Source organism: Scedosporium apiospermum, assembly GCF_000732125.1.
Source record: "Scedosporium apiospermum strain IHEM 14462 chromosome Unknown SEQ_SAPIO_0106, whole genome shotgun sequence".
Classification (NCBI taxonomy): Eukaryota; Fungi; Ascomycota; class Sordariomycetes; order Microascales; family Microascaceae; genus Scedosporium; species Scedosporium apiospermum.
This window is the reverse complement of record NW_015971807.1, coordinates 107,936-133,531: the sequence shown is the minus strand read 5'-3', so window position 1 is coordinate 133,531 and position 25,596 is coordinate 107,936. Positions and strand designations below refer to the sequence as shown.

The window sequence follows — 25,596 nt, the reverse complement described above, 5'->3', positions numbered from 1 at the left end:
TGCTAATTTCGAGTACTATTATATGAAACTTATCTGTTCTAGTCTTCTGTCCGCTTGTGTGTTTGCATGTTGGTTGATCTTGGGAAGCTTCGAGATGGTTCTGACATCGATCCCAGATGTGTGGTGCCTTTCTATTGAATTTTGCTTCTCATCTAGTAACTGAAATCTCTTGCAGCTAAGCCGAAACCAAGAATGTTCTGGACTAGGGCTCCTCTTGGCGAGTATAGTCTTTACGTGGTTATCCGTTCAACCGCATCGACCCTCCCTCTCCCCCAGAGCAAGAACCTCCTAGGAGCTTTCACATGGTGTAACCGAGCGGGCATAGGCCATCAACACCGAACAGACGGCAACTCTATCACAAGCATAGCTCCTAACGACACACCCAACATAATTATACCCTAAAGTTGACTTCGTGTATGGGAAGTAAAAACAACTGAGCAAGAGCAAAGAAAAATAACCAGCCTAATCAGAAACTAGTGTACTTGTGCAATAGGTCCACCTCCTCCCTAGACCTTTGACTCCCTCACGACTTCAGCATTCTCGAATACCGTTCTCCCTCCTAATCTGATAAATATAGGAAAGGGGCACATGGGGAAAAATGGAGAAATCTCCCAGCAAAAAAAAAAAAAAAAAAAAAAGAAGATCGAAAAAAATAAACATACAACACCGGGGATTCGCTGGTCGTCACCGACCCAACTACTAGTCCGGCGCTTCGCAGCTTGTGTACAGGGGAGCGGACGGGACCCTCAATATTCTGCGAGCTATGGTCGTATGTAGCAGTACTGGTTGCTAATCTCGCCTATAAGGAACGCCTGGAAAACGGTTTCCCTGGGATCGGCGTGCCCATGGCGATGATGACCAGTACCCGCATGTAACGCAGTGGAGCGCGAAGTTCTTGTCCAGCTTACCCTATTCCTCAATCTTCGAACAGAACCTCTCAACGGCGTCCCTGAGGTGGTCCTAGTCCCGCGTACTTTTGTCATCTAGGTTCGCGCAGACGAGCTCGCTTTCCTCGTTGCTGCCCCGACATCCAGTGTCGATGGCGGCGGTTATGGTGACTCATAAAAATTAATTTGGATCCAATGGCAGATCAGGGGTAGCACTGGATACGCCGGGTATCTTCTCAACGTCGTCGGCTTGGGAAGGAGTGATGTATGTACACCACCATACAAACTCATCACCGAGGTGGGCGGGCTCGAGCTCGACTTCCCCGAGAAGCTCCTCAAGGGCCTCTTTAGTCACGGCAAGCTACACCTTGTTGCCGGGGTCCACGGGGAAAATAGCGTACGGGCCGGTCCTAGGCGCATCTTCTCGCGTGCCACTGCGCGCAGACGGGGTAGCGAGCTTGGTAACCTGACCGATGCCCTCGTAGCGCTTGTATCTGCTTAATCTCCTCGGGGGAAGCTTCGACGGTCCAGGAGACGACTTTCTCGTGGACCACGGACGTGATGAAGTCTGCAGTCTGGGATATGTCGGCTCCCGGTTTAGGGCAGATGGTGTAAAAGGCCTTTCTCGGGCCCGGGACCCTTTGTGGTGCATGAGGGATGTTAGCTGCGGGAATATAATTAGAAAAAGAGAGGTAGAAAAGTGAGAATTCGATATAAGAGATGTATCTTAAAATGAGACCCCAGCTTATGATAAGCTGAAAAGAAGAAAAAAGACATGTTGGCTGATGAGTCGCGGTGTAGGTGAAGCTCAAGAAAATCAGCCGGCTAGGCTGGCTTTGTGGGGGGGGGAGTGAAGGTGGAAAAGAAAAGAACCTCACAACTACTTGCCTGGATGGGTTAGGTTGCAGCTGCGTCGCCATCCTGGTAGTTTTACCTCGTGACGAGCGCCCGGTTCGAAGGACGCGGAAGCAGCACTGAGGCAAAGGGGATTTGGAGATGTGGAGAGGAAGCTTGTAACAAAACCCCACAGCCCGCGACAAGAAGCGGGGGAAGATGTAAGATGGTGTAGCAATGAAAGCCAACCCATTTTCAATTTGGCAAACGATACGAGACGCTGTGGCTGAGCGGCCCGTCGCGTCGACCTCAACCTGGAAATAAGCCCCCACAAACATCCCGAACTCCGAGCCCTCTTGAGAATCGGAAGGGGTCACTCTCATGAGTTCATATGGAACCAGAGGGCAAGATTCAGGAAGGGTTCAGGATTGAGAGGGGCCGGAGGTGAGACCCCAAGGTTCTTCTAGCTTCCAAGGCCAACGGGTTATATCCTCACGGGGCTGTGATTTGGGTTGCCTCGTTGATTCAGATCGTGCTGCCATGTATTTTCGAATTGGGTAGGCATAACGTTATAGAATTGCCAGTAGATTCCCGCAAACCTAAAATAATGAGGAATTGTTGCCTAGAATGGATTTGGGGATGGTGATGGACTTATCAGGCCAACGCCAGTATCACAATCCAGGATGATTCAAAGGATTTGGTGAGTGATATTACTGCCACGGGCCAGCAGGAGAACATGGCAATACCTTCGGATCAATAGATATATTGGGCTCGATTCAGTTTCGTCGCATGCCATATACAGAGCAACACAATTAACACTGAGGGATAACAGTAAACACTATCATACACTCCCCAAATTCAAAACGAACCGCCCTTGAATCGAGAGGGAGACGGGCGGTAAACGAAAGAAGAGAAAAGGGAAATGCAAGGAAATCTAAATGCAACTGTTACCATTCAGAGCTCCACATCGTCTCCCTTCATGCTAGCCCATGACGCCGGCCCCCGGCGCATGAACTCGGCTGCGCCCCTTGAAGAGGCCGACTCGGCCAAGTGCGAATGTATCGGCCCTACTTCATCGTCCCCCCAATGCGCCACAACTGTCTCGCGCAAGACCCGGAGGAAATGCTCGTCCACCATGTCGCCTAGCACGATGATTCTCCGAGGAGCTCGTGCGCCCGGGTGTACCCAAGTGACCGAGAGCAGGAACTCGCGCACGTCGGCCCAGTAAGCGTCATGGGTGGGATAGTTCACAATGGCGTCACTCCCCAGCGTAAAATTCTCAAAGTGCCGGCCGTCGGGCTCCCACGCCATGACGGCGGCATGAATAACAGGCATCGCGACGGTCAGGGCGTTGCGCGTGAAGTGCACCGACATGACGGGTAGGTTCTCCATCTCCTCCATCTCTTTTTCGCAAATCGCCTCGTCGCGCCAATGCTCGCAGAGTCCAAATCCGTAGCCGGCGTACGCAGAGGCCGACTCCCATACAAAAGGCCTGAACTGCCAGTTGGGTGTGAAATAGTGGATCTTGAGGAAGGCGGCGACGTCCTCAAGGTCGTCCTGGTAAAGCGCCGTGAGGTGAGATCCAGTGAAGACCGCACCGTCGATGTGGATGTTGTGCGTCTTTTCCAACTTGGTACGGAGGCGCTGGGCTGCATGCCCGAGGATGCCGACTTCGTAAGATGCTGGAAGACCAACTAATTTGAGGGATTCTCGGAGGGCTTTGCGGGGCAGGTCCCTCCACATCTCTTCCATGTCGTCGTATGGGGGACTAGGAAGAGTTTTAGCCATCGGAGACACCCGAAGGACAAGCGGCGCTACGGAAGGTAACGTACGCGAGGTGGCGCGAAGAAGGAAGCGACAACTTCGCCATAACCTTCTGGTACGCATTACTGCTCCGATCGATCTCTGTATGCCACTCGAGGTTGCCATCGTCATCCTCGAAGAGGACAGTTCCGGCGACATACGACGGCTGGAAACTGAAGCCCACACTCACGCTACGTGATTCCACTGCCTTCTGGGGATCGTGTAGACGAGATTGATCTCCAGCCCACGATGTCGCCATGCCCACCGCAGCACGCATCATGGTGGTCATAACGAGAAGAAAATATACGGGTGCCATTGTTAGCGACGAGAGGACGATGAAGACCTCCCAAGGCGCTAGTGAGCGAGGCGATGGGAAACTTGATCGGGTTTGGGAAGCTCGGGCAAGGCTTGGGAGAGAGAGGTAGGAGAGAGAGAGAAACGAAAAGACACCAAATGGAAGGGTGAGCCCAGGCAGCCGAGAATTCAATGGGTTTGGCTCTATTAATGGAACAGGCGGTTGCAGCTACACAAGTGATTGCTTGATGTCGGTTGCAGGTCGCGACCAACCAAACAGGGTTGCGACTTCCCAGGCACCACCAATAACGTGCCCGGTGCTCCGCTCTCCGCCCCCACCCGGCCCCGCCCCGGGCCTGGACCACAATTATGATCCCATGAGACAGGCATCAAAGGATTCATGGAGGATGCCTTTCTCATTGGCCGTCAGAAGGGGCCGATTGTATCAATCGCACCATTAGCCAGGATGCATACTTCATCCTGGCGTTTTAAGGGATGGGCACTTTGTGTGTAGAAACAATCCTTAATTGATCAATGTTGGCGCTGAGGTACTTCAAGAGGAGAAGAAGTGATATTAAGGTTTGCTCATTTTATCATCTGGCATATCGGATAATTCTCGGGTTATTTTAAAAGAACAAACGCAGAGCTCAGGGAAGTCTTAATAGACGTGTTTCTTCTCATGCTTCCAGTTCAATCTCGCTTCTTTCTCTTGCTCCGTCATGAGAGGAATGGCTCATAAACCTTTCCGGAACCAAACGATTGATATCCCGAATCCATTTTCTAATTTACTTCACTCTTTGTCACTTTACTGGATTGCTGTGCATGCAAACAGCACCCGGCCACGCTCTCCATTCCAACATGAAAAGGCCACTAATGAAATAAGTAGTAATTATCTCTAGTCGCGTTTGTATTTTGCTTCATTGAGACTTTGAACTACACGATTGGATTCGCCTGGTTTGTCTTCCTTGCTCTTGGTATTGTATTAAAATAATATTCTAGTTTCAATTTTTTTTAATTGAGAGAGAGAGAGGAAAAAGATAATTATAACATTATTAGGCACTAAATAGAGTTTTCTAACTTAGAAATTTTCTTTCGTGCATCCTCTTCCGAGTCGAGCCCGCAAGAGCTTTACTTAAGCATAATATCTTGACCACGATACCGATAGCGACCACGACATTGATGATATTAACATTGGCGACACTCGCGATACTTGCGATACTTGCGATACTTGATAAGACGGCGGGTAGCGGACGGCGGACGACGATATTTTATAAATAATAATTATAATATTTATAAGATTATTTTTTTATAAAAAAATCGTGCTTTATAAGTTTTATATAATTAATAATAATAATAAATATTTATATTATATAATATATTAAAATTATTAAAATTTTAATTTTAATTTTTATATTTAATTTATTAATAAATTTAATTTTATAAAACTTAATTTTAAAAGATTACTATTACTATTAAGTAATACTAGCTTAGTAAGATTTAAAGAGTTTAAAGTCTAAGTTTACTTTATATTAACTTTCAAACTCCCTACTAGGATCCGCCCTGAGCTCTTTTTAGAATCCAGCAGCATAGATCGGAAGATGCAGATGCAGCCTTGATAAGTCTGCATCTCTATGCCTCATGCCCGCCACAGTCCTGACGTATTCCGGTAGCTATGAGTTCCCCGTTGATCTAACGGCGGACGACACTCCTCCTCCTCCTCCTCCTCCTCATGCACCTAGCCGCAACGGCACGCTAGCATCGACGCCCTCCATCCCGCAGCCAGAGGTCATCAAGATTGACCCCGAACCCCCTAAGAAGAAGAGACGCCTCGTCAGAGACAGCTACATAAAACAGGAGGACGATATCTACGATGCCGGGCTAGGCGAGGTAAGTTAGCGACCTTCCTTCACGCGGCTTAACGCGGATGCCTAGGCTAACTCGTCCTATTCAAGGACCTAACCCTGCCATCCGCCCAGGCGACAGACGAAGCCGGTCGCGACTCACCGCCATCCCACGCCCACGGACCGAATCTAGCTGAAAACCCTCCTCCTCCCCCGACACCACGTCCTTTGGCCCAGAATTCTCGACGAATTCTGCTTTCGGACGTCTCTCCAGCTAATTATCGGTCAAGGGCGCGAGCTCTCGAATGGCGATCGCAAAAACAGGAAGGAGCACGCCAGGAAGGTGGATCCGCCAGCGGTGCTCTGCTGGAAGGTGCGACCGGGTCACGGAACCGGTGGTTCACCTTAGGCCCGCAGAGACCATATATCGATGCCAAAAATAGGTGCCTTATCGAGACGGCGCTGCGAAGTAGCAAAGTCGCGTCACTGGGCCTGGAAACGCTAAAGGAACCATATACGTACCATGTGGATTTTAGCAAAGAGGAGATCGAGTATGTCCGGCAACAGGCGCGGGAATTGGTCACTCTCTCTAAGCCGCCTAAGAATCCGGTACGCGAGATCGCGAAGATATTGAGAAGACGCCCACTAGTTGCCAGCCTGCTACCTGAAAAGATCCACAGGCAAGGGGCGGTCTGTGCGAGGAGTGAACTGGACCTTTACTATTTTCTTGTTGATGTCAACGAAGGCCGAGTTGCCAAGCGACCAAGGATCTATACGCTACGGCGTGATATCTTTGACACCGCCAGAACAACATCTCGCTCGGGCAGGACATCCTCCCTGCTTTTTAAGCGGGAAATAGAAGGCCGGTCGTTGTTCGGCCGCGGAGGAAACGTCAGTGGTATCAAGGATGAGGTACGCCTAGTACGGGAGGACGAGCTCGAGCTGCGGCAAGAGTGGACAGACTGCGCTGGCGATATCATAACTATATCCTGGGTATCCGACTCGAGCTTCATCTGCGGTACCACGGAACATTCCGACTCCCATAACCAGCAATACAACAAGCCGGGAAATCTACTTTTATGCTCCACCAGCGCTGGAACGCTCCGCGCGTTTTCCGATCACCGCATCCCTCGACCTGTAGTCGCTAAGGGCGAAAACTCGACGGAGGCCATGCGGCGAAGCCAAGATCCCTGGCTCTACGCCTCCGTAGTGTCGTCCGCGTATGATGAGAAACTAGATCTAGCCTATACGTCGAGCTTTGACAAGACCGTCAAGGCGTGGAGAGTGGACAAGACGGGCAAGTCTATGAAGCTCATGGGGACCTGGCAGCATGACGCGAACGTCAACTTTGTCGTCGTATCGAAGCACGACTCCCGCTTCGTCGCGACCGCGTCTGATGTTCAAGTTCAAGCAGTAAGAGTGTACTGCGTAGTCGACCCGGACAACCTCTCCTCAAGTCCTTACCGGGGATTAGGCGGTAGGGTCGGCGGTCCCGAGGTGCAACCGGGGGAATCGGACAGCTGGGCCTACCACCCTGCCACTATTCAATGGGGCCTTGCCGAGGCATGTGCTCACCATCTGCTTGTCGGGTATTCACCTCGTGCTTCTAGCGCGGACGATAATGACATCCCAGAGGAGAGGAGGAATTCCGGCGTGATGAGGATGTTCAACGTGCGAACAGGCGGCGAGGTCTCGATGGGCATCCCCATGGCCCAGAACGTATTCGAGGTGATCTGGCACCCGACAAAGCCCATCTTCATAGTCGCCACCTCGGTACCCGTTAACATGGCGGGGCACAACGTCCGAACTCAAATTCGTGTCTTCGCGCTGTCGAGCAGAACGGGCAGTGTCACGAGCCCGCCACTCCGGCCCGAAAACAACGCGGCTACTATTAGCGCCTCAGCCGAGTTCTACGGCTTTACGCATATCCTGGACTGCTATTCGCTCGATATCAATGAGCTCACGATTCGTCCGAACAGCCCGGAGTTCTTCTATGTTACGGCTGCGTCGACTGACGGAAAGGTTTACGTTTGGGACACGGCTCAGGGAGACAGGCCCATCCATATCCTCTGCCATGGGGAGCCTATCGAAGAATACAGAGGCGACAGGGAGAAAGAAGACGTGGGCGTCAAGTTTACTGCATGGGGGAGTACTCTTGATCGTCTCTATACCGGGGGTTCAGATGGGGTCGTCAAGATTTGGAACGTGCGTCACAAAGACCCTTTGATCCGAGACCTCTTAGAGGTTACTGGCCCCGTGTCTGCTGGGGCCTTCTCTCCCGACTTTTCGAAACTAGCCGTCGGAGACGCGAGTGGCCGAGTTTATCTACTCTCGGTGGATAAGGAAGACGATATGGCCGGAGACTTTGTCCACCTCCCATTCGATAATGGAAGAGCCACACGCCCCGTTCGTCGTCCAAAGCCATACATCCCCCACCCGGAGCCGCCCCCTCCAGAAGGCTGGCAAAGCGACGACGATCCCGATTCGGGCGTCCTCCGCGCCAGGCAATATCTTGCCCGCGAACAACTCGTGCGGAACCCAAACCCCATCCTAGGCGTCTTCCAAGGCCCCAACTACTCATCCCTAAACCTCTACCGCGCCGAGGCCCACGCCGAGAACGACCCAACTGGCCCCCTTCTGAGCTCCTTCGAGGTGGATCAACAGGAAGCTTCGAGCCAGTCGATACGAAGCACGGGCTGGCGATGGCGGCGTAGAGCGCTCATATATGCCCAGCCCACGCAGCCTTGCTATGCGGCCGCCGAACAGCACCAGAAGAACTGCGAGAAGGATTTGGACTGGGAGATGTTGGCGCCTGAGGTGAAGGCGGATTTGGAGGCTTCGCAGGTGGATTTGTGGATGTTGGAGAGGATGGATTATGGGCTTGATCTCGAAGCGGAAACTTGAATATGCGGCGGTACAGGAGCGCGATACTGCATGGTGATGTGGATGATGCTTGCTCTTTGGCTTTTGATGAGTCCCAGGAATGATTGCGTTTTTTCCCCTCTTTTTTGACAACAGGATGGCCTCACGGTAGAGAGCGAAGAATCGTGGAGGAGGGAACTATGTCCGTTGCGATGATTGCTTTTCAGAATTTTCTTAGCCTACTGGTGACATACACCGCTATATATTAGAGAGCTTGAGTGACCTCCTCGAGGTGCCTCTGCTCTTCTAGCTCGTATGAATCAATTTATTGCAATCCCAATTCATATGAAATGTGAATGTGCGTATCCCTTAGAAACTGGTTGAGGGTTGGTTCTAACATCATTCTATTTCCTTGACTATCACAATCATGAATCAGGAGAGAAACAGAACATCCTTACGCGGAGAGAGAAGAGCATACACGACGGGACCAAAAGAAGATACCATGCTAATTCCAAGTTCAATTGTTAAATACGCCGAGACATAAAGGCAACAGCCTCGTCTCAACTCAGAGACCATTTACAGCAACACATCCCGTTGCTTCAGCAAAAATACGCACAGGAAAACAATCAACAATAAGTAGAACAGAATAAAATGGATAAAAAACAACGTCGCTATCTTGCTTTCTTTTCTTTTTCTTTTCCCTCTCAATCCGTACTCCTCAATGAATTCAACATGATGCCGCCACCGTCCAAATGCAGAAGTCAAACAGCTTCCTGAAACCCTCCCGGTTGTACAGCCGAAAAATGCAGTGAAAGGAACGAGGTTACCACCCTTGAACAGAAGAAGAAGAAACTAAAAAATGAGAAGACTTGGAGATTATCTCCACGAAAAGGTCGTAGATGCTGAATGCAAACCACCACTATTACTCAAGTCCCAAAAGTTTCGTACAAGGGAGGGACTTGGTCTGGTAAAGGGGATTTTTCTTAAGAGCCATTAGGCTTAGAGTCCTGCGAATATGGATATCCTGGGTACGTGGGCATCGACTGCATGCCGTAGGCATATCCGGGGGGGATAAGATTCGGGTTCAACGGGTTTTGGTATTGACCGTCGCGGTTCGAAGGGCCATCGTCATCACGGCGTACATCACGGTGTCGGGGTCGATCGCCTCGGCCGGGGGGCCCGTGGAACTCCTCATCGCGAGGTCGGGTGGACTTGGGGCCATGCGCGCCACCCTTGTCGGTCTGGACACGACGGCTTATCGCCTTGGAGGAAACGCCGGCTCCGATTTCAATGTCGGGCTCCTCGACGCAGATCCCAGTCTCAATGGGCGCGCCGCCGGTTCCTCCGTATTCGGCAGTGAGAAGCCACTTTCGATCGGCTTCGGTCAGTCGTGCGATGGGGATGACGCTAATACCCGTTTCGTAGTCACAGCAATCTCGAGGTCCGAAACCGACACCCCAGCGAGTCTAGAAAGTAGAAAATGGTTAGTTCTGTTTCTTCACTTCCTTCAAAATGCCATTCGATTTGTGGGAGGACACTTACACGAAGAGCCAAACCTCCTGACTTATATTCACCCATACTATTCTTGGCCTCGATCGCATATTCGCGAGTTAGCATCTTGACGAAAGCATGTCGCTTCTCTTTATTAATAATAACGGATTGGACATGGCCAACTCGGCTGAAAAGGTCGTGAAGCTCGGCTTGGGAGCAACTATAGGGTGGACGTTAGTAAATAGAAAACACCCTGTAATATGCACAAGGGGGAAGGAAACTCACGTAACACCGCCAACGAAAAGGGTTCGGCTCAGGACTGTAGGCAGAAGAATGGTTAGCTAGGAGTTATGTGGAGACATGAGACCAGGGCAATGGAGAGGATTGAACTTTACCTTTGATGTGGCCAGGTCTCAGATTGTGGTCCATCTCAACCCACTTTTGGGGCTTCTCATGGGGGCGATCACCGGGACTACGTTCGCGGCGTCCCATGGGGCTACGATGACGGTAGTCTCCTCGGTCCCTACCACCCCGCTCTCGGCTGCTAGAGCGGCGGTTATGCCTATCATAACCACCACGCGAATCACGTCCACCGCCCCAGCGGTCGGGTGACTTTGAGCGCGAGCGGCTCCTGTATCCTCTCCGGTCACCGGCAGGAGCATGATCATGGCCGCCGTGGCCGCTAGGTCCCCATCCGCCGTTCTGTGGCTGAGCGAAAGCAGGCATGGCCGGCGCCGCAGGTGCAGTGCTGGTACCCGACATAGCTGCCAGAATGGCAGAGATCTGCTCGGGCTTAAGGCCTTGGTTGATAAGGGTGTTGATCAGCATGACTTGGTCAACGCTAAGGGCGGCACCAGCAGGAGCTGCGGGAGCCGGAGGAGCTGGGGCGGGGGCCGGGGGTATAGCAGCGGCAGGGTACGCCGCGGGCGCTCCAAGAGCTGGAATACCAAGGTTCTGGGCGGAGGTGAGCCCAGCAAGATATTGGGCGGGGAAGCCGGGCATGGTCGTGGGAACGGCCGGAGCGGCGGCCAAGGGCTGTTGAACTTGGGGGTAACCCACAACGGTGGGAGTCGTGGTGGGAGGCAGACCGTACGCGCCAACTTGAGCGGGGGGTGTGGACGTGCTGGGTGCGACTGGGGGGGTTCCGGTTGGCTTGGGAGGGTTCACTGCGCTCTGCTTGGCAATGTTGGCCAGCACCTCCATGATGTTGGCGCCACTAGGAGCAGGCTGAGCAGCGGGAACCGGGGCAGCAGTTGGCTGCGCCCCAGGTCGTTGGGTTGGTACAGGCGCCGAGCCAGGCAGACCAGGAGGAGGGCTGCCGGGGGGAGTAGTGGATACGGCTACAGCTTATGTTAGTTATCTATCATCGCCCTCGAAGGGGCACCTAGAAACATGCTCCGAGCATAACATAGGGTTACCAGTCGTTCGTTTAGAGGAATACATACTTGCTCCACCATCAGCCAATTGTCGTCGGAACTTGGCGATGTAGCCGGGAGGGAACGTCTGTGCTCGTTCCCAGATATCGACCAGTTTCTTTATCCTATCCTACAGCAGAGAGAAGAAATCCAGTAAGTACGTGAGCAGCTCAGGGTGTGCCTTGTTTCGCAGGAATCATATTTCCTCTTCGTCACAACCACGATTCTCCAAGCCTTCTTTCTCCATTGTTGTGGGATAGATGTGTGAAAGGGAATGTGCTGGCATAACTACCAGAATTCTCTTACGAGCAGAACAAGGGGCTTTCGTGGCGGAAGAGAGGATCATTGGAAAGAAGTTTTCAGGCAGAGTTCTCGGGGCGTCACTGCTACAGATGACTACGAGGCTGGCCATCATGAAGCGAAGTCTAGAAACATACCTTCTGATCGGCTGGGGCAGACTGGATAATGTTATCCATCAAGGCCGGAACGATTTCTGTTACTCTGAATACACCGGCAGCGAACGTGCCATCTTGGGCAGTGCTAGAAATTTCTTGGTTATTTTGCTTAGCCTGCTCGACCCATTTCCTTACGACCGAGTCGATCAGGTAGAGGACGCCCAATTTGTGGGTGCCCGGAGCTTTCTTGAAATGCGTATAGAATTTTTGGACAATAAGGGATTCATCCTACAAGAGATGCTTATGTTAGCTACGGTCATGTCATCTCTCAGAGTGCCTAAGTGAGAGTAAATCCGTGGTTACCTTGATATTCTTCTGACAAAGATCAGTCAGGCTCTTAATCCTCGACGTGGATACACCGGGGGGTTTGAATTGGAGCATGGCCGTAAGGCCAGCTTCCAGTTCGGCCACGGCGGACATTGTGCTTGTAGGATGAAATACGTGGTAGGGAAAGGGTTGGTTAAGACCGGAGACCCCAGAGGAGGCGAGGTGGGAGTGGCCCAGCCAGTGGCTGGCGTCTAAAAAAAGGTCCTCTGACCTGACGTCCTTGAGGGAAATACAAGTGACACCTTTGAGGCGGTCTCAAAGGGGAGCGGTGCGCTTGTGTTGTTTAGAATTTGGTTCGGGAGGTGAAGCGTCGAAAAAGAAGACGCTGGTGTGGGGGAGTGAAAGGAGTTGGATAGTCGACCCTGTCTCTAGAGATTGTATCGCCTCCTCGAGAGAAGCAATGTGGATGAATGATGTGGCCGAGAGATTCACAATCCCTCGTCCAGTCTAGCTCCAGAAGGCAAGGACTCGTGTCACCCGGCCAGGTCAGAATCGTCTATTCTGGCTCAATATACTTCTCGTCCCTTTGATTAACCGTCCCTTGCTCCAGCTGGTCTAGATCCTTTAGTTGGCCTAATAGGATCGTACGCAGGTAGTAGGATATGTAGTGTTTAGGACGCCTAGGGAAGTACGAAGTTGGCCTCGAGGTGCCGACAGAGAGTCGTTTTCCTTCTAGTCACTTCTCTTATTGTCGCTCACGATACGGGTTTGACTAGGGGCCGCAGCCAGAGAGTAACTGTGATTCAACACCGCAAGATGTTCCAACCACTCTAGGTCTTGCAATCGGCGTTGCTTGTGACTGTTTAGCCCTGGAAGAGGTCGAGTCCTTATGGTCACGTGCCCGATCCGAAAAGTTGGCCACAGCTAGGCGAAAGCGCAAATTGTGGAGATTCAAACAGCGCAGCCTGATATCCCCAGCGGAGAAATACCTCTACTTAATAGAAAGGGCCGGAGAGTGTGTACAGGCGACCACAAAACCGGTCTTGGTAGGGCAAGTGAGATGGGTTACCAGAACGAGGTGTACTTGTTTGAGTGGTCCTAGATAGTCAAAGACGACAGGTATGTCCAGATCGAGTTTACAGGGGCGATTTCACCACGATCTGGTCGTTCGTGTTGGATCGAAAAGATTTCCGAGAGGATGGAAGATGGTCGTAAAGTGTCGTTGTTCGTCGAGCGCCTAGCCAAGTCTGTGATAACAGGCGGAGAAATGTCGAAAACGAAATCGAGGGGATTACAAGTCGTATAGAATCAAATTGGCAAGTATCAAATTCTGCGGACAATTTCCGGCAGAGCCAACGTCAACGGCGGATGAGAGAGGATGAAAGGACGTGGCCGCGAAATGGATTTGCTGCGAGGAGATGATGTGACGATGGTGGAGGTTAAGGGGGGAAAGTGTTGCAAGATTTTCAAAGAAGAGGTCTGTAACCATGCCTGATACCAGCGACCTGAAAAATCAGAGGGGTGCGGGCCAAGGGTTCAGCATAGGTAATATATTCCGACGAATAGCCGATGCTTATTAAAGCAAGAGAAGAACAGTGCAATTTCGAAAATATTATACAGTGTCTGTTTAGAGATTTCTTGCAAACGCACCGTAGACTAGATTACTACCGCCGAGGAGCTTTTGCATTTTGGATGCGGGCAGCGAAGCTAGGCTCGGAGGATTTCTTGAATGGGGGTGTCACAAGCTCTCCGGAATGATCGGAAAGAGAAGGTCAATCGAATCAAGGCCAATTCGGGTCCCGCAATCCCGATTTTCGTGGCAGGAAATCAAGGACAAACGGAGCTCCCAAGTCCCCAAAGCACAAGATCCCGTGGACAGCAACGGAGTGCCGCGGGATTTTCTATCCACACGATTCCACAACTTCCACAAGCCACGAGGGGTTATTTGTCTCGTCCGACGGGTCGAGACTCGATGGGCCCGGGAATAGCCTATACTCATCGTGTAGTAGTGTACTCCGTAGTTTCTTCATCCTCCGAGAGAATCCATACGTCCGACCTTACACCAAGACACCAACTTGCATCATTAGCAGTTTTCCCCAACTTGTGATTCTCGCGGGGTGTCCCAAACATGTCATCAGCCGTAGATCTATTCCGGACTTGTACATAGTGCTGGTTCGAAGCGCCACAAGCCAAAATTGAAGCTTTTCAACAGCTCAGTGTTGTTGCCATCGGTTGGCTATTGGCATGATCCCCTCCCGGAACCTAAAGAGAGTTCGGCGAGGTAAATATCATCTATCAAATGTCGTCGTCCGTTCCTGGAGCGGGAAACGATTCTCGCGCTTCGTTGCCGAGGATGGGAGCACGACTTGATTAGGAAAGAGGAGAGACCTTGGCGGGTCTTGGTACTTTTCGGTAGTGTACAATCCATCGATTGAAAGCTTCAAATGTTGATTTTCAGCCCCCCATCGAAGGGGCACGAAGAACGAATTCCGAAGTAAAAATTGATCATCGAGCTGCAATGGGTCAACTTCGTAATAATTGCCGCTTCCTCTTCCCCAGCCCCTGGTCAAGGTGGCGTTGGTTGGGGCTAGCAAGTGCCCTTGTCTCTGTGCTTCCAAGTGGGCAGCTCGGCACTGTTGATGTAAGAGCCTGACTAGCCAGGCAACCAACCTCCTTTCCACTCCTTCCGTTGGTCTGTTGGCATTTTGCGACATTGGCGTACCCACCTCCGACTTCGTAGTGTCGTGGAGTGCAGAGTCTAGGTACCTGTACTCGGCAGTACTCCGCCGGACCTGCCTACCCTATCACATTGCTTGCGGCGAGCGGACCTATCGGAGTATCGGTGCGGTTTAATAATAATCTTTTTTTTTCCTTCTTCTCCCTTCTTCCCTTCGTCCCTCTCTAGCTTCAACTTCCATCACTACACCACCACGATATCATCCTTTTTTCACGCAGTTCCAAACTTCTCCTCCAATTGACTGTTCGTCATCCTCGAGCAGTCATTCTACCTTCTGTCATTGCTGGCAATTGATCAAACCCTTTCCTCCTTCACAACCCACATTCTTCACAATGGCTGTCGTTTCGCGACTCAGCTCCTCGGCCATCCGAGCTACCTTCACCAAGGCGCCAGCCTTCAACACCAAGCTAGCCGCTTTCCAGACTGCCAGGTACTACTCTGCGAAGTCTAAGGTATGACATGCGAGCTTCTAGATTACTGCCTAATTGTCCCGTTGCGCTCAATGGGTTTGCGAACCGCGGTGCTGATTCTTTGCGACAGACCCTCAAGGAGCGATTCGGCGAGCTCATTCCCGAGAAGATTGAGGAGATCAAGGCCCTTCGCAAGTAAGTTTGGACTTTTCACAACCACTTAGACCTAAAAATATATTCTGGGGCGATTCGGAATGCTGACCACTTCGCAATTGAACAGGCAGCATGGCTCGAAGGTCGTAGATCAGGTCACCCTTGACCAAGTATATGGTGGTGCCCGTGGTATCAAGTGCCTCGTCTGGGAGGGATCCGTCCTCGACCCCGAGGAGGGTATCCGATTCCGCGGCAAGACCATCCCTGAATGCCAGGAGGTTCTTCCCAAGGCTCCCGGTGGCAAGGAGCCCCTCCCTGAGGGTAAGTTTGGAAAGATAGCCATGTTGCACATCGATCGCAAATCTTGACGATGAAGGCTAACGCTCTTTCGCGCATATAGGTCTCTTCTGGCTCCTCCTTACCGGCGAGGTCCCCACCGAGCAGCAGGTCCGTGAGCTCTCTGCCGACTGGGCTGCCCGCGCCGAGGTCCCCAAGTTCGTCGAGGACTTGATTGACAACTGCCCCAACGACCTCCACCCTATGGCCCAGTTCTCTCTTGCCGTCACCGCGCTCGAGCAGACCTCCTCGTTCGCCAAGGCCTATGCTCAGGGTATCAACAAGAAGGACTACTGGGGCTACACTTTCGAGGACTCCATGGACTTGATTGCCAAGCTCCCCACCATCGCCGCCCGCATCTACCAGAATGTCTTCGGCGGCGGCAAGGTTGCCCCCGTCCAGAAGGACAAGGACTACGGTTTCAACTTCGCCAACCAGCTCGGCTTCGGCGGCAACGCCGACTTCGTTGAGCTCCTCCGTCTCTACCTCACCATCCACACTGACCACGAGGGTGGCAACGTGAGCGCCCACACCACCCACTTGGTTGGTTCTGCTTTGAGCTCCCCTTTCCTCTCTCTCGCCGCTGGTCTCAACGGTCTTGCCGGTCCCCTTCACGGCCTTGCCAACCAGGAGGTTCTCAACTGGCTCACTGAGATGAAGAAGGTCATTGGCGACGATCTCAGCGACAAGGCCATCACTGACTACCTCTGGTCTACTCTCAACTCCGGCCGCGTCGTCCCCGGTTACGGCCACGCTGTTCTCCGCAAGACTGACCCCCGATACACTGCGCAGCGCACCTTCGCCCAAGAGAAGATGCCCGAGGACCCCATGTTCAAGCTCGTCAGCCAGGTCTACAAGATTGCCCCTGGTGTCCTCACCGAGCACGGCAAGACCAAGAACCCCTACCCCAACGTTGATGCCCACTCTGGTGTCCTTCTCCAGCACTACGGTCTCACCCAAGCCAGCTACTACACCGTCCTCTTCGGTGTTTCTAGGGCCATTGGTGTCCTTCCTCAGCTCATCATTGACCGCGCTGTTGGCGCCCCCATTGAGCGGTAAGCAATGGCCCGCATCCACTTTCCAACATTCCTATGCAATGAAAGCATGTAACGATTGCTAACGTGACCTTGCGCTTTTTACAGGCCCAAGAGTTTCTCGACCCAGAAGTGGATTGAGATCACCAACAAGCTCTAAATTTAGAACTACGTATAATACGATCAGGATAGCCTGTTGCACAGCATTCATGCAACTGCTATGGTGCAGCCAGCTCCTGCACCAGCCTACTCATTAGGGATTGACCCACTACACGACTACAACTACCGCCACCCCAATTTAAAGGACAGTATCGGACACCCGTAAAATTTTGGGCACATCCGGTGCAACCACAAAACGCCGCCGATCTTTTTGGAGGAGAAGTTTGGAGCGACAATTTTTTCTTTTTAATATTTTTGTTTTACCGAGAACTAAAGGGAGGGCAGGGTTTGGGGACAACCCCGATGATACACACTGCGTTTGTACAATACATTGATGCATGGGCGCAGAGCGCATTCGTTGAGGATTTCCGATTTTGTTTTAATATCCTGTCTAGACTGCGCCGATGAGTGTAGTGTACTTTAGAACCGGTGGGAGAAAAGTAGAATTTTACATATATTGTTCCATTTGCAAGAGCGCGACATCCATGGGTGACGGCGCAAACTTAAGGAGGATCCTGTCATCCAAATTCCGTGTCCTTGATGGTAGGGTCCTTCATGATGGGATCAGAGCGCATGGAATCATTGGGGGACCATGAACATTTCGACGAGTCGCTGACTGTGTCTCACGCCATGCTGTCAGCCTCAACCTAAGCTTGGTTTTTCCAACATTGGGTGCCTCCTCCTTAACCACGCCGCGAGGTATCAGTACGGCGCTGCGACAGGAAGACAAGAAGCCAGGTCCCTTGTGTGACGAGATAAATCTCAGGTGTCAATCTCAAAATATCGGTTCGTACTCGAATGTTGAGGACCCCTATCCTAGTGCCCCGCCAATATATTTTCCCTAGCTCAATGGATTGATCCAGCAAGGGACTCTTGACTTCCAGGCAGCATTAATTGAGACGGCGACCATCGTTACCGAAATCAATACTTCGTACATTGTACGAAGTAGTCAGAGGAATGATTGATTGCTTGTTCGGGGAGCTGGTCCTTGTCAACACTAACAATACACAGGATGAGGCTCGCAGGATAATGGCCGAGGTACCAGTACTCCAGCAGCACAGCTATCTCCGCCGGCTCTTGAGTGTAACTCACCGTACACCAGTACCTTTGTACCCGGCAATCCGTTGAATGACCAATTCGAAGCTTGCGCGGACACGGAAAAGTTGAGGAGCTTGCGCCAAATCGAGGATTGGCAGCCTCACACTAATGCCAATCTTCACAAATTGGATGAACGTCTTCGCTCGTCACTAGAGCTACACAAGAATGCGATTCCATGACGCAAGCTCGTATTTTTCTATACAAAGTACTTCGTAGTCATGGTTTAGTTTATATTACTTGTTCGGATGGCACAAGTTTGGTGTGGCAGGGCCCTGATTGTTAAACCGTCCTTGTCTTGGAATTTGTGCCCGGGGTTCTCAACCATTTGAGGCGTCAGCTCTCAACATCCCGGGAATTCCCATTTCGCCAAGCAAGCCTCATCGGCGTGCCAACTGGTTGGGAGCTTGAGAGCTTGGAAGCTTTGAGAGCTTGCAGCATCAGAGGGGAAGAACGCGAATATCGAAGACCACTTGATGCGACTCTTTTTCATTTGCCCTTTGCGTTTTTGCACGAAGCAGTATTGGCGGTGTATTCATGAACCCATCAATTACTTGCAGCAACTTCCGACAGGCATTTGAGATATTTTTTCTTCTCTGTACGACATTGATCAATGGACAAGAAGCAAGATTCGTGAGGCGGTCGCCATTATGCATGCTGCTATCACAGCCCGTCCCTGAAGCTTCCCGGCTTTGCTTTCCACTCTTCAAATGATGTAGAAACACGTGCAGAATCTCTTATCTCGACACGGGAAAGAAGATAGAATCTTGCCTCGGCCGGGATGGACTGTAAAACAAATTCGCGGAGCTTGCTGGCCGTACATGGAACGAAAGCCAAACACATTCCCGACCGATCGCGTCAATTCTCTGCTTTTTGTCAGCTCGCCCTCTGATTGTTCGCGAGGAACAGGACTAATACTCAAGTCTCCCTGATCAATTGATTGATCGAGTCCCAGTAAAGTGCTCAATCAATCCTTCCGCATTGATCAGTTCGAGGTGTGTGTGCCAGCTTCGTGTTACAGCGAGTGTACTTCCAGATAAGCCCCAATCACCGGCCGCCCACCACTAAATTTGCAGTCACCCTCCACTATCCGGCCCTTGCCCACCCTCCAAGTTCGCCCCCCCTGACACCTCAAAAGCTCAACTGTCCTTCCAGTGACTTGTGCTTACACCGCCTGTGCTCAAACTGCCTTTCACATTTGCACTTCGTTCCTAGTCCTCCCGAGGTAATAAAACCTCCAAGCTCCCCATCCCTCGGCTCCCGCCCACTTTTAGAACCCTTTTTACCCCCATCCTCCCACTCTTGCTTAGCAAAGCTGCATACTACATAGTTTCTAACTATTTTTCCCTTCCTGCGAAGAAGCACCCTATTCCCTTGGTCAGGGCCCCTTTCACGATAATCGCCGAAACAGTCATGGTCGCCAACTCTGCCTCCGTCGCTGCGCCCGTCGCGCCTGCCGCGCCCGGTGCAGAACCGAAGAAGCTGGAGAAGAAGCCCGTCAAGTTTTCCAACTTGCTGCTGGGCGCCGGTCTCAACATGTTCGAGGTCACCACCCTGGGCCAGCCTCTCGAGGTCACCAAGACCACCATGGCCGCCCACCGCGGTGATGGGTTCCTGACTGCTCTTGGGCGCATCTGGGGCCGAGGCGGCGTTCTGGGATGTAAGTCTTTCTCTTCTCTTTTTCATCGTCTTCTTTGTTTTCTTCATCGCCTTACTATCGGGCGTTCATTCATCCTCTTCCCTGTTTCCCCTTTTTTTTTTTAATCTTTTTATTCTGTTTTTTTTTTTTTCTTCGCCAATCCTCCACAATCCCGCGTCTTGCTCCGATGTGGAGCATCCGCGTTTTCTCTCGACATGTGAAAGTGCGATATCGGTGACTAACTTTTTTTCCCCCTTCCCTCCGCAACAGTCTACCAAGGTCTCATTCCTTGGGCCTGGATCGAAGCCTCGACCAAGGGAGCGGTGCTCCTTTTCGTTGCCTCCGAAGCCGAATACTATGCGCGAAGCTTCGGCGCCTCTGAATTCGGCGGTGGCATCATCGGTGGTGTCACCGGAGGTGTCGCCCAGGCCTACGCCACCATGGGTTTCTGCACCTGCATGAAGACGGTCGAGATCACCAAGCACAAGCTCGCCGCCGCTGGCCAGAAGCCCCCCACCACGCTCGAGACCTTCATGGGCATCTGGCGCAAGGAGGGTATCCGCGGCATCAACAAGGGCGTCAACGCCGTCGCCATCCGCCAGATGACCAACTGGGGTAGCCGATTCGGTTTCAGCCGTCTCGTCGAGCAGGGCATCCGCAAGGTCACCGGCAAGGACGAAAAGGAGAAGCTCGCCGCCTGGGAGAAGATTGTCGCTTCTGCCGTCGGCGGTGGTATCAGCACCTGGAACCAGCCCATCGAGGTCATTCGCGTCGAGATGCAGAGCAAGACTGACGATCCCAACCGACCTAAGAAGATGACTGTCGGTAACACTTTCAAGTACATTTATCAGAACAACGGTATCAAGGGTCTGTATCGTGGCGTTACTCCTCGCATTGGTCTTGGCGTTTGGCAGACGGTTTGCATGGTTGCTATGGGTGACATGTAAGTTTTTCTCCTAACCTCCCCATTTCCTGTCCTTTCGCGGTCTTTTGAATATAAAAGCGCATACTAATGTCTTTGGGGATTCACAGGGCCAAGAGTTATATAGAGACTTTGACCGGTGAGAAGGTCACGGCTAAGCATTAAGGAAACCGGCGTTTTACTAGAGGGACGGTACTTTGTCATTATCCTTCCACACGGGTGAAGGATGGACTAAAAAAAATGGAGTGGCCTTTTTTTCTCTATTCCCCAAGAACTTGACACCTTGCCTAGTTGCTTTCTTTTCTCTCTTGTCTTGCTAGCTTTTGCTCATCGATAGTGGGACGAATAAACAACACGCTTTGGGCGTCTATTTAGAACCTTGTTGTGGTGCTCATTCATAGTGACGGAAGACGGCTCCGAGCTGTCGAGGCTATCGTCCTCTAACCCCCTGCTGTGGAGGATTTGTCAGGTTGCCTCATCGCCGTCAGATAGTATTGTGAAGTTGCACAAGCCACTGCATCTGCCTAGTAGGACTCAGGAGAAACGGCGAGGCGAAGTGGAAATTTCGGGCTAGCCAGGGTAATGAATGGTACCAGGCCGGTGCTAATTCGAACGGTTTGCGGTGTGTTCAATCTTCTTTTTCCAGCTGGAAGGTAGATGGACGTCGAGGAGATGGATGGAATGATTCTTCCTGCATGGCTTCGTACCTCTTGGTCGAAGTACATACCGACGTGGAGGACTATTATTGAGCATGCATGACCGGGGCGCGGTTCATGCGAGAGCAGCTCCATGCAGTCGGCGAGAGCATCCGGACAATCCCGCTCTTTCGTCCTGTGCCTAGGCACTAGGATGCTTACTGGGACTGCATGTGTTGTTAACTCTTCGAGGATAAGATTCAACATCTTCCAGCTGAGCATCTGGCAAGTGTTGGCAAAAAAATAGTTCTTACCCAGTTTGAAACGCTCAGCTTCCCCAAGCTTCTCCTCCCTCAGCTGAACCTCGATCTCCAAGTGCCTCAAAACACTTCCCAACCTCAACAGGCCTCAAGGAGAAGGCCTCTCGAGGAGGAGAAGCAAAAAAAGACCTCTATGTATCTGAAGCTGATCCATAAAATAAAAAAAAGGATTCCCACTTCTCCCTCCCCGATTCCCAATTTCCTCCACGCCTCATGGTTCGACCAGACCGGGTTCCACGCCGGCGCCTTGCAGAAGCACTTTGTAAGCAGTGCGTCACCGCTCGACGACTTGAGCTTCCATGAGTCGTTGAGAATCCTGAGCCAAATTTTCAGCTATAACACACGCGCCCGCCGCCGTCAAAAGTCTAGAGGAAGGTACGTCCGTCACCCTCCTTGGTTTATAATTCACCAGAGAAAATGGTTTGGTTGAGGCTGTAAGTCATGCAGTAGACAGGCCATGATTAACATGGGACAAAGCTGAGATGGACCACAATTCAATGAATAGAAACGGGAATTGTCGTCCGCCCGGGACCTTGTTTTGATGGCCTGATCCTACTGGATCAAGGAGTTGTTGAAAGTGATTGAGCCAAGCAAGGATCTTGGCTGCGTTAGAATGATCGTACGATGGCTGAAGACACAGGCGCCGAATCCCTGATATCAGATTCCTTCGTACTGTCAAATGCGCCTACCTTTGGAAGCCGAACAGAATTCGATGTAGGCATATCCAGTCTCTATGACAAATGCCGGGTTCGCCTTGGGACACCCTCGATGATGGCCGCCCATAGCGAGTGTCATCAGCCTTTAAGAAGATTGATAGCCCAGAATAGCTAGAGAGGAGACGACAAGGCCCGGTTGTCTTACTTCATAAAGCTACTGCTCTGCGTCCATATTCGACACTTCTACTTTTCTACTTGCTGAGAGTAAATCCTAGAGATAGTATCCGTCAAGCAACTAGCTCGAGTTGCTCCAGAAGAGCTCTCCAAGAATCCCAAGGCCGCGACGCGTTGGAACAAACGGAACAAGGTATTCTAAGCATCGTGAATTTAACTATTTAAAGTTACCATACCAGCTCCTACATGTTTTGATTCCTCGAAGCCGCCCGACTACATACGTATGATGTTGCCGGATAAGAGGTTACTTCAACTGATGAGTTTGAGAGCTATCTTGCCACGACAGCTCTAGATAATATCAGTACTATCGAAGACCATGATGTATGTTCAGGCCTCCACCGATGAGAATGTGCGATGAAGGCCCTTTATGTAGCCCACCCACAAGGAGTGGCAGTAGTAGGTTCATACCTATGATAAGAGCCAATAGTGACTTGTTCTGTTATGATGTGAACCGACCACCGCCTCTGTTCCTTTCCATGGTACGTCTCGGCAAATAGCGACGAAGCCAATCGAAGAGGGGGACCCTCCAACCTGAGGACTACGATGAGCCTTGAGTTGCAAACGGAGACACGGATAAGGGCACAAGCAGGGTCTCACAATGGGGAGTTTGGCCCTCCGAGGGCTGTGGGAGTCCACTGTTCCTACTATTCATTATAATCCGCGACGTTTCTGGATGGTGATATCAGACGCTTGCGGGCCAAGCCTATCTGTATGATGTGAAAGAAAGGTGGCTGTAATATGAATGTATATATGCTCTGCTCATTCTTGAATAGAGAAAGAGATTCTGAAGTCAACTGTGAAACCGAAATATTCTTCTATACTAAAAAATGGGGCTTTATATCAAGTATTCGCTGTTTGGCCAAGGTAGCCGTGGGAAGCTGGCCTGGACTGGGACTTATAATCTTCATCGCCATATATGGAACGCCAACTGCCATTCTTGTCAATCGGAGTCCAGACTAGTATAGAACACGACGACGAGCCTAGGGAAGAAATCTCCAATTCATGCAGGATGCCCGAGTAACGGACTAAGAACAACAGGCGTCCTAAAGAGGTCTATCGCCTTTCGTGTCATGAAAGTGGAATCCAGCGCTGTTTAGATATTCTGTCTAGGACATGAAATGTCGAGAGTGCCTACAACAAAACAATCAAGAGTTACATGAGGCTAACTGCCGAAGGTGTGAAGGAACGGGACGAGAGGTGACGTTGTGGAGAGAGCTTCGATAAACGATACCTTGCTCTCAGGACCATGCCCTATCTGTCTGAGCTTGCTAGACTTAGACGGGATTCGTAGAAAGTCACGGATTATTCACCTGTCGACAAGCTGATTCCCAATGGACAGCATCACAATTTCTGTGAGAAAGCGGGGAAACGGATGAGGGGAAGGACGAAGCGACTAGCGCGGAGGGGAAGGAGGTTGGTATCTCATGATACTGGTCCACGTTGTTGTGTGCAGAGGGAAGCTCACCTCTCTTCCCCCTCCCGAAATGCAGTAGGCACAGCCACTGTCGGCCGAAATGGTCATCTGCAAGCTTAAGCAGAAGGTTCTGAAGCAACGAACAGCCTTTCCCGCGTAAACAACTCGATGCAAACTAGGGAAGGCGATGGCACGGCGGGCAGTGCAGAGCTCGTTGCTTATGTATGCATGTGTAGTTGTAGTTAGACTGCCGGAGCTTAAGCTCGCGCAGAGAGCTCAGTGGTTGGCTGGGAAGCGGATGACGTATTATAGCTAGGAAGGGGATGCGGGAAGAGACGTATCGGGGGTTCATTCTTTCTTGGCATCGGAGAATAAGATGTGTGCTTGGGACGACACTACTCTACGACAGGCATCAAAGAGCATCGCGCCAAAGATTCGGGGCTGGGGGCTGAGGCGGTACTTGTATTATGCCACGGACAAAGGATGGATTATCTTGGCGAGTAAAGAACTCATATCTTGGCGATTGAAGAAGGTGAAGCTTGGCAAGTAAAACGCGGATCTTGGCGGGCGAAGAAGCCAAGCCCATGGACAGGACACGCCCTTTGCATATCCTCCGATGCACAAAGGAATGGATACCTCGATGCCACTGAAGACGCCCTGTCTGACATGGGTGGTGCTTGAGGTCTAGATGTCGTGCTAGAGATCCTCAGTTTGCCATATCTCCGACATGGCCGGAACGGGAGTTCTAGATCTCGGAGCAGGACTCTAGTGCCCATCGCCTCTGTTGAAACACGACCCTTGGCCGTTCACCATCTTCACACCGCCGATTGATCAAAGTTGAGGACAAGACAGCGTCAAACAACGTCCAAACACACACCCAACTCCACTCCAAGAGCCACACCCGGGTCTTAGGTTAGCCGCATCTCCCGGAGCGGTCGGAAGCACCAATACCAATCACCGCCGCACGTCATCGGCCTCATTTAAAAGGGGAAAAAAAAATCAAAAATTAAATGGGTGCTAGCTATTGCCTTGGTGCCGCAAGCACGTCTCAGTGCGGTGAGGTTCGAGAAGCAAGGTTTTTGTGGGGCCGAGGGCCAAACTGGGTAGAAGAACGGGAGATTCTCGGAGGCTCGGGAAGTGCAAGCGATAGCGTTGTCGGCAAGTTCCAAGTCATTTTATCTCCTTTCCACTTTTTGGAGTACGGCGTTGGAGATGTTAGGGCGGCCATTGGCCGGTGCGAGAAGAGGATCCTCTTCTTATCTTTTCAAACTATGAATATGAGAACTCATTTGGATCTTTTTCGCTGGGGCCGGACCCACCGGCGAATGTGTTGAAAGGCCAAAGCCGAGTCGGCATCTCGTCATTGAAGATAGTTCAGGAGAACTAAGAGAGTTGTCATATCCTTCTAGAACCGCCTCCCGGTAAATTGGAGACCCGGAACCGGAGGTGATGAGTCCCCTGGATGGTGAACCCGGGAAAACATCTGGGATATCTAATCTTGACTTTCGTCCTCAAACGCTGAACGGCATCGCGACCCCCGACGGGAGCGTCATGCTGCAGGACGTGCGAGGTGGCAACGGGGCTCGTTACCCGAGTCTTCAGAGACTAACAGAGCGGCTTCCGGAACAAGCGGCTTCGTCCAGATAGACCTGCGTAAAGCTACTTTGCTAGGCCCCCACAGCTCAATGGTTGAAAGGTAGTGT

General features: G+C 51.5%; 5 protein-coding genes across 5 annotated transcripts; 3 read left to right on the top strand and 2 right to left on the bottom strand.

The window, feature by feature from the left end:
* Window positions 1–2,675: 2,675 nt before the first annotated feature.
* On the bottom strand, window positions 2,676–3,840 carry SAPIO_CDS6661 (uncharacterized protein; the record flags this gene model as incomplete). The annotated part of the gene is made up of 2 exons (XM_016788709.1): window positions 2,676–3,489; window positions 3,554–3,840. The coding sequence occupies 2 exons, from the start codon at window positions 3,838–3,840 to the stop codon at window positions 2,676–2,678; spliced, it is 1,101 nt and encodes a 366-aa protein (XP_016641653.1).
* A 1,616-nt stretch (window positions 3,841–5,456) lies between these two features.
* On the top strand, window positions 5,457–8,563 carry SAPIO_CDS6660 (WD repeat protein; the record flags this gene model as incomplete). Its single annotated transcript, XM_016788708.1, has 2 exons — window positions 5,457–5,705; window positions 5,771–8,563. The coding sequence occupies 2 exons, from the start codon at window positions 5,457–5,459 to the stop codon at window positions 8,561–8,563; spliced, it is 3,042 nt and encodes a 1,013-aa protein (XP_016641652.1).
* A 941-nt stretch (window positions 8,564–9,504) lies between these two features.
* SAPIO_CDS6659 (uncharacterized protein) lies at window positions 9,505–12,302 on the bottom strand (the record flags this gene model as incomplete). The annotated part of the gene is made up of 7 exons (XM_016788707.1): window positions 9,505–9,987; window positions 10,064–10,232; window positions 10,298–10,331; window positions 10,408–11,352; window positions 11,458–11,557; window positions 11,865–12,110; window positions 12,186–12,302. 7 exons carry the CDS (start codon window positions 12,300–12,302, stop codon window positions 9,505–9,507), a joined length of 2,094 nt encoding a protein of 697 aa, XP_016641651.1.
* Window positions 12,303–15,218: 2,916 nt separating this feature from the next.
* On the top strand, window positions 15,219–16,979 carry SAPIO_CDS6658 (Citrate synthase, mitochondrial; the record flags this gene model as incomplete). Its single annotated transcript, XM_016788706.1, has 5 exons — window positions 15,219–15,338; window positions 15,427–15,491; window positions 15,577–15,770; window positions 15,850–16,840; window positions 16,928–16,979. 5 exons carry the CDS (start codon window positions 15,219–15,221, stop codon window positions 16,977–16,979), a joined length of 1,422 nt encoding a protein of 473 aa, XP_016641650.1.
* A 2,507-nt stretch (window positions 16,980–19,486) lies between these two features.
* Window positions 19,487–20,799, top strand: SAPIO_CDS6657 (uncharacterized protein; the record flags this gene model as incomplete). Its single annotated transcript, XM_016788705.1, has 3 exons — window positions 19,487–19,733; window positions 19,983–20,655; window positions 20,745–20,799. 3 exons carry the CDS (start codon window positions 19,487–19,489, stop codon window positions 20,797–20,799), a joined length of 975 nt encoding a protein of 324 aa, XP_016641649.1.
* Window positions 20,800–25,596: the final 4,797 nt, after the last annotated feature.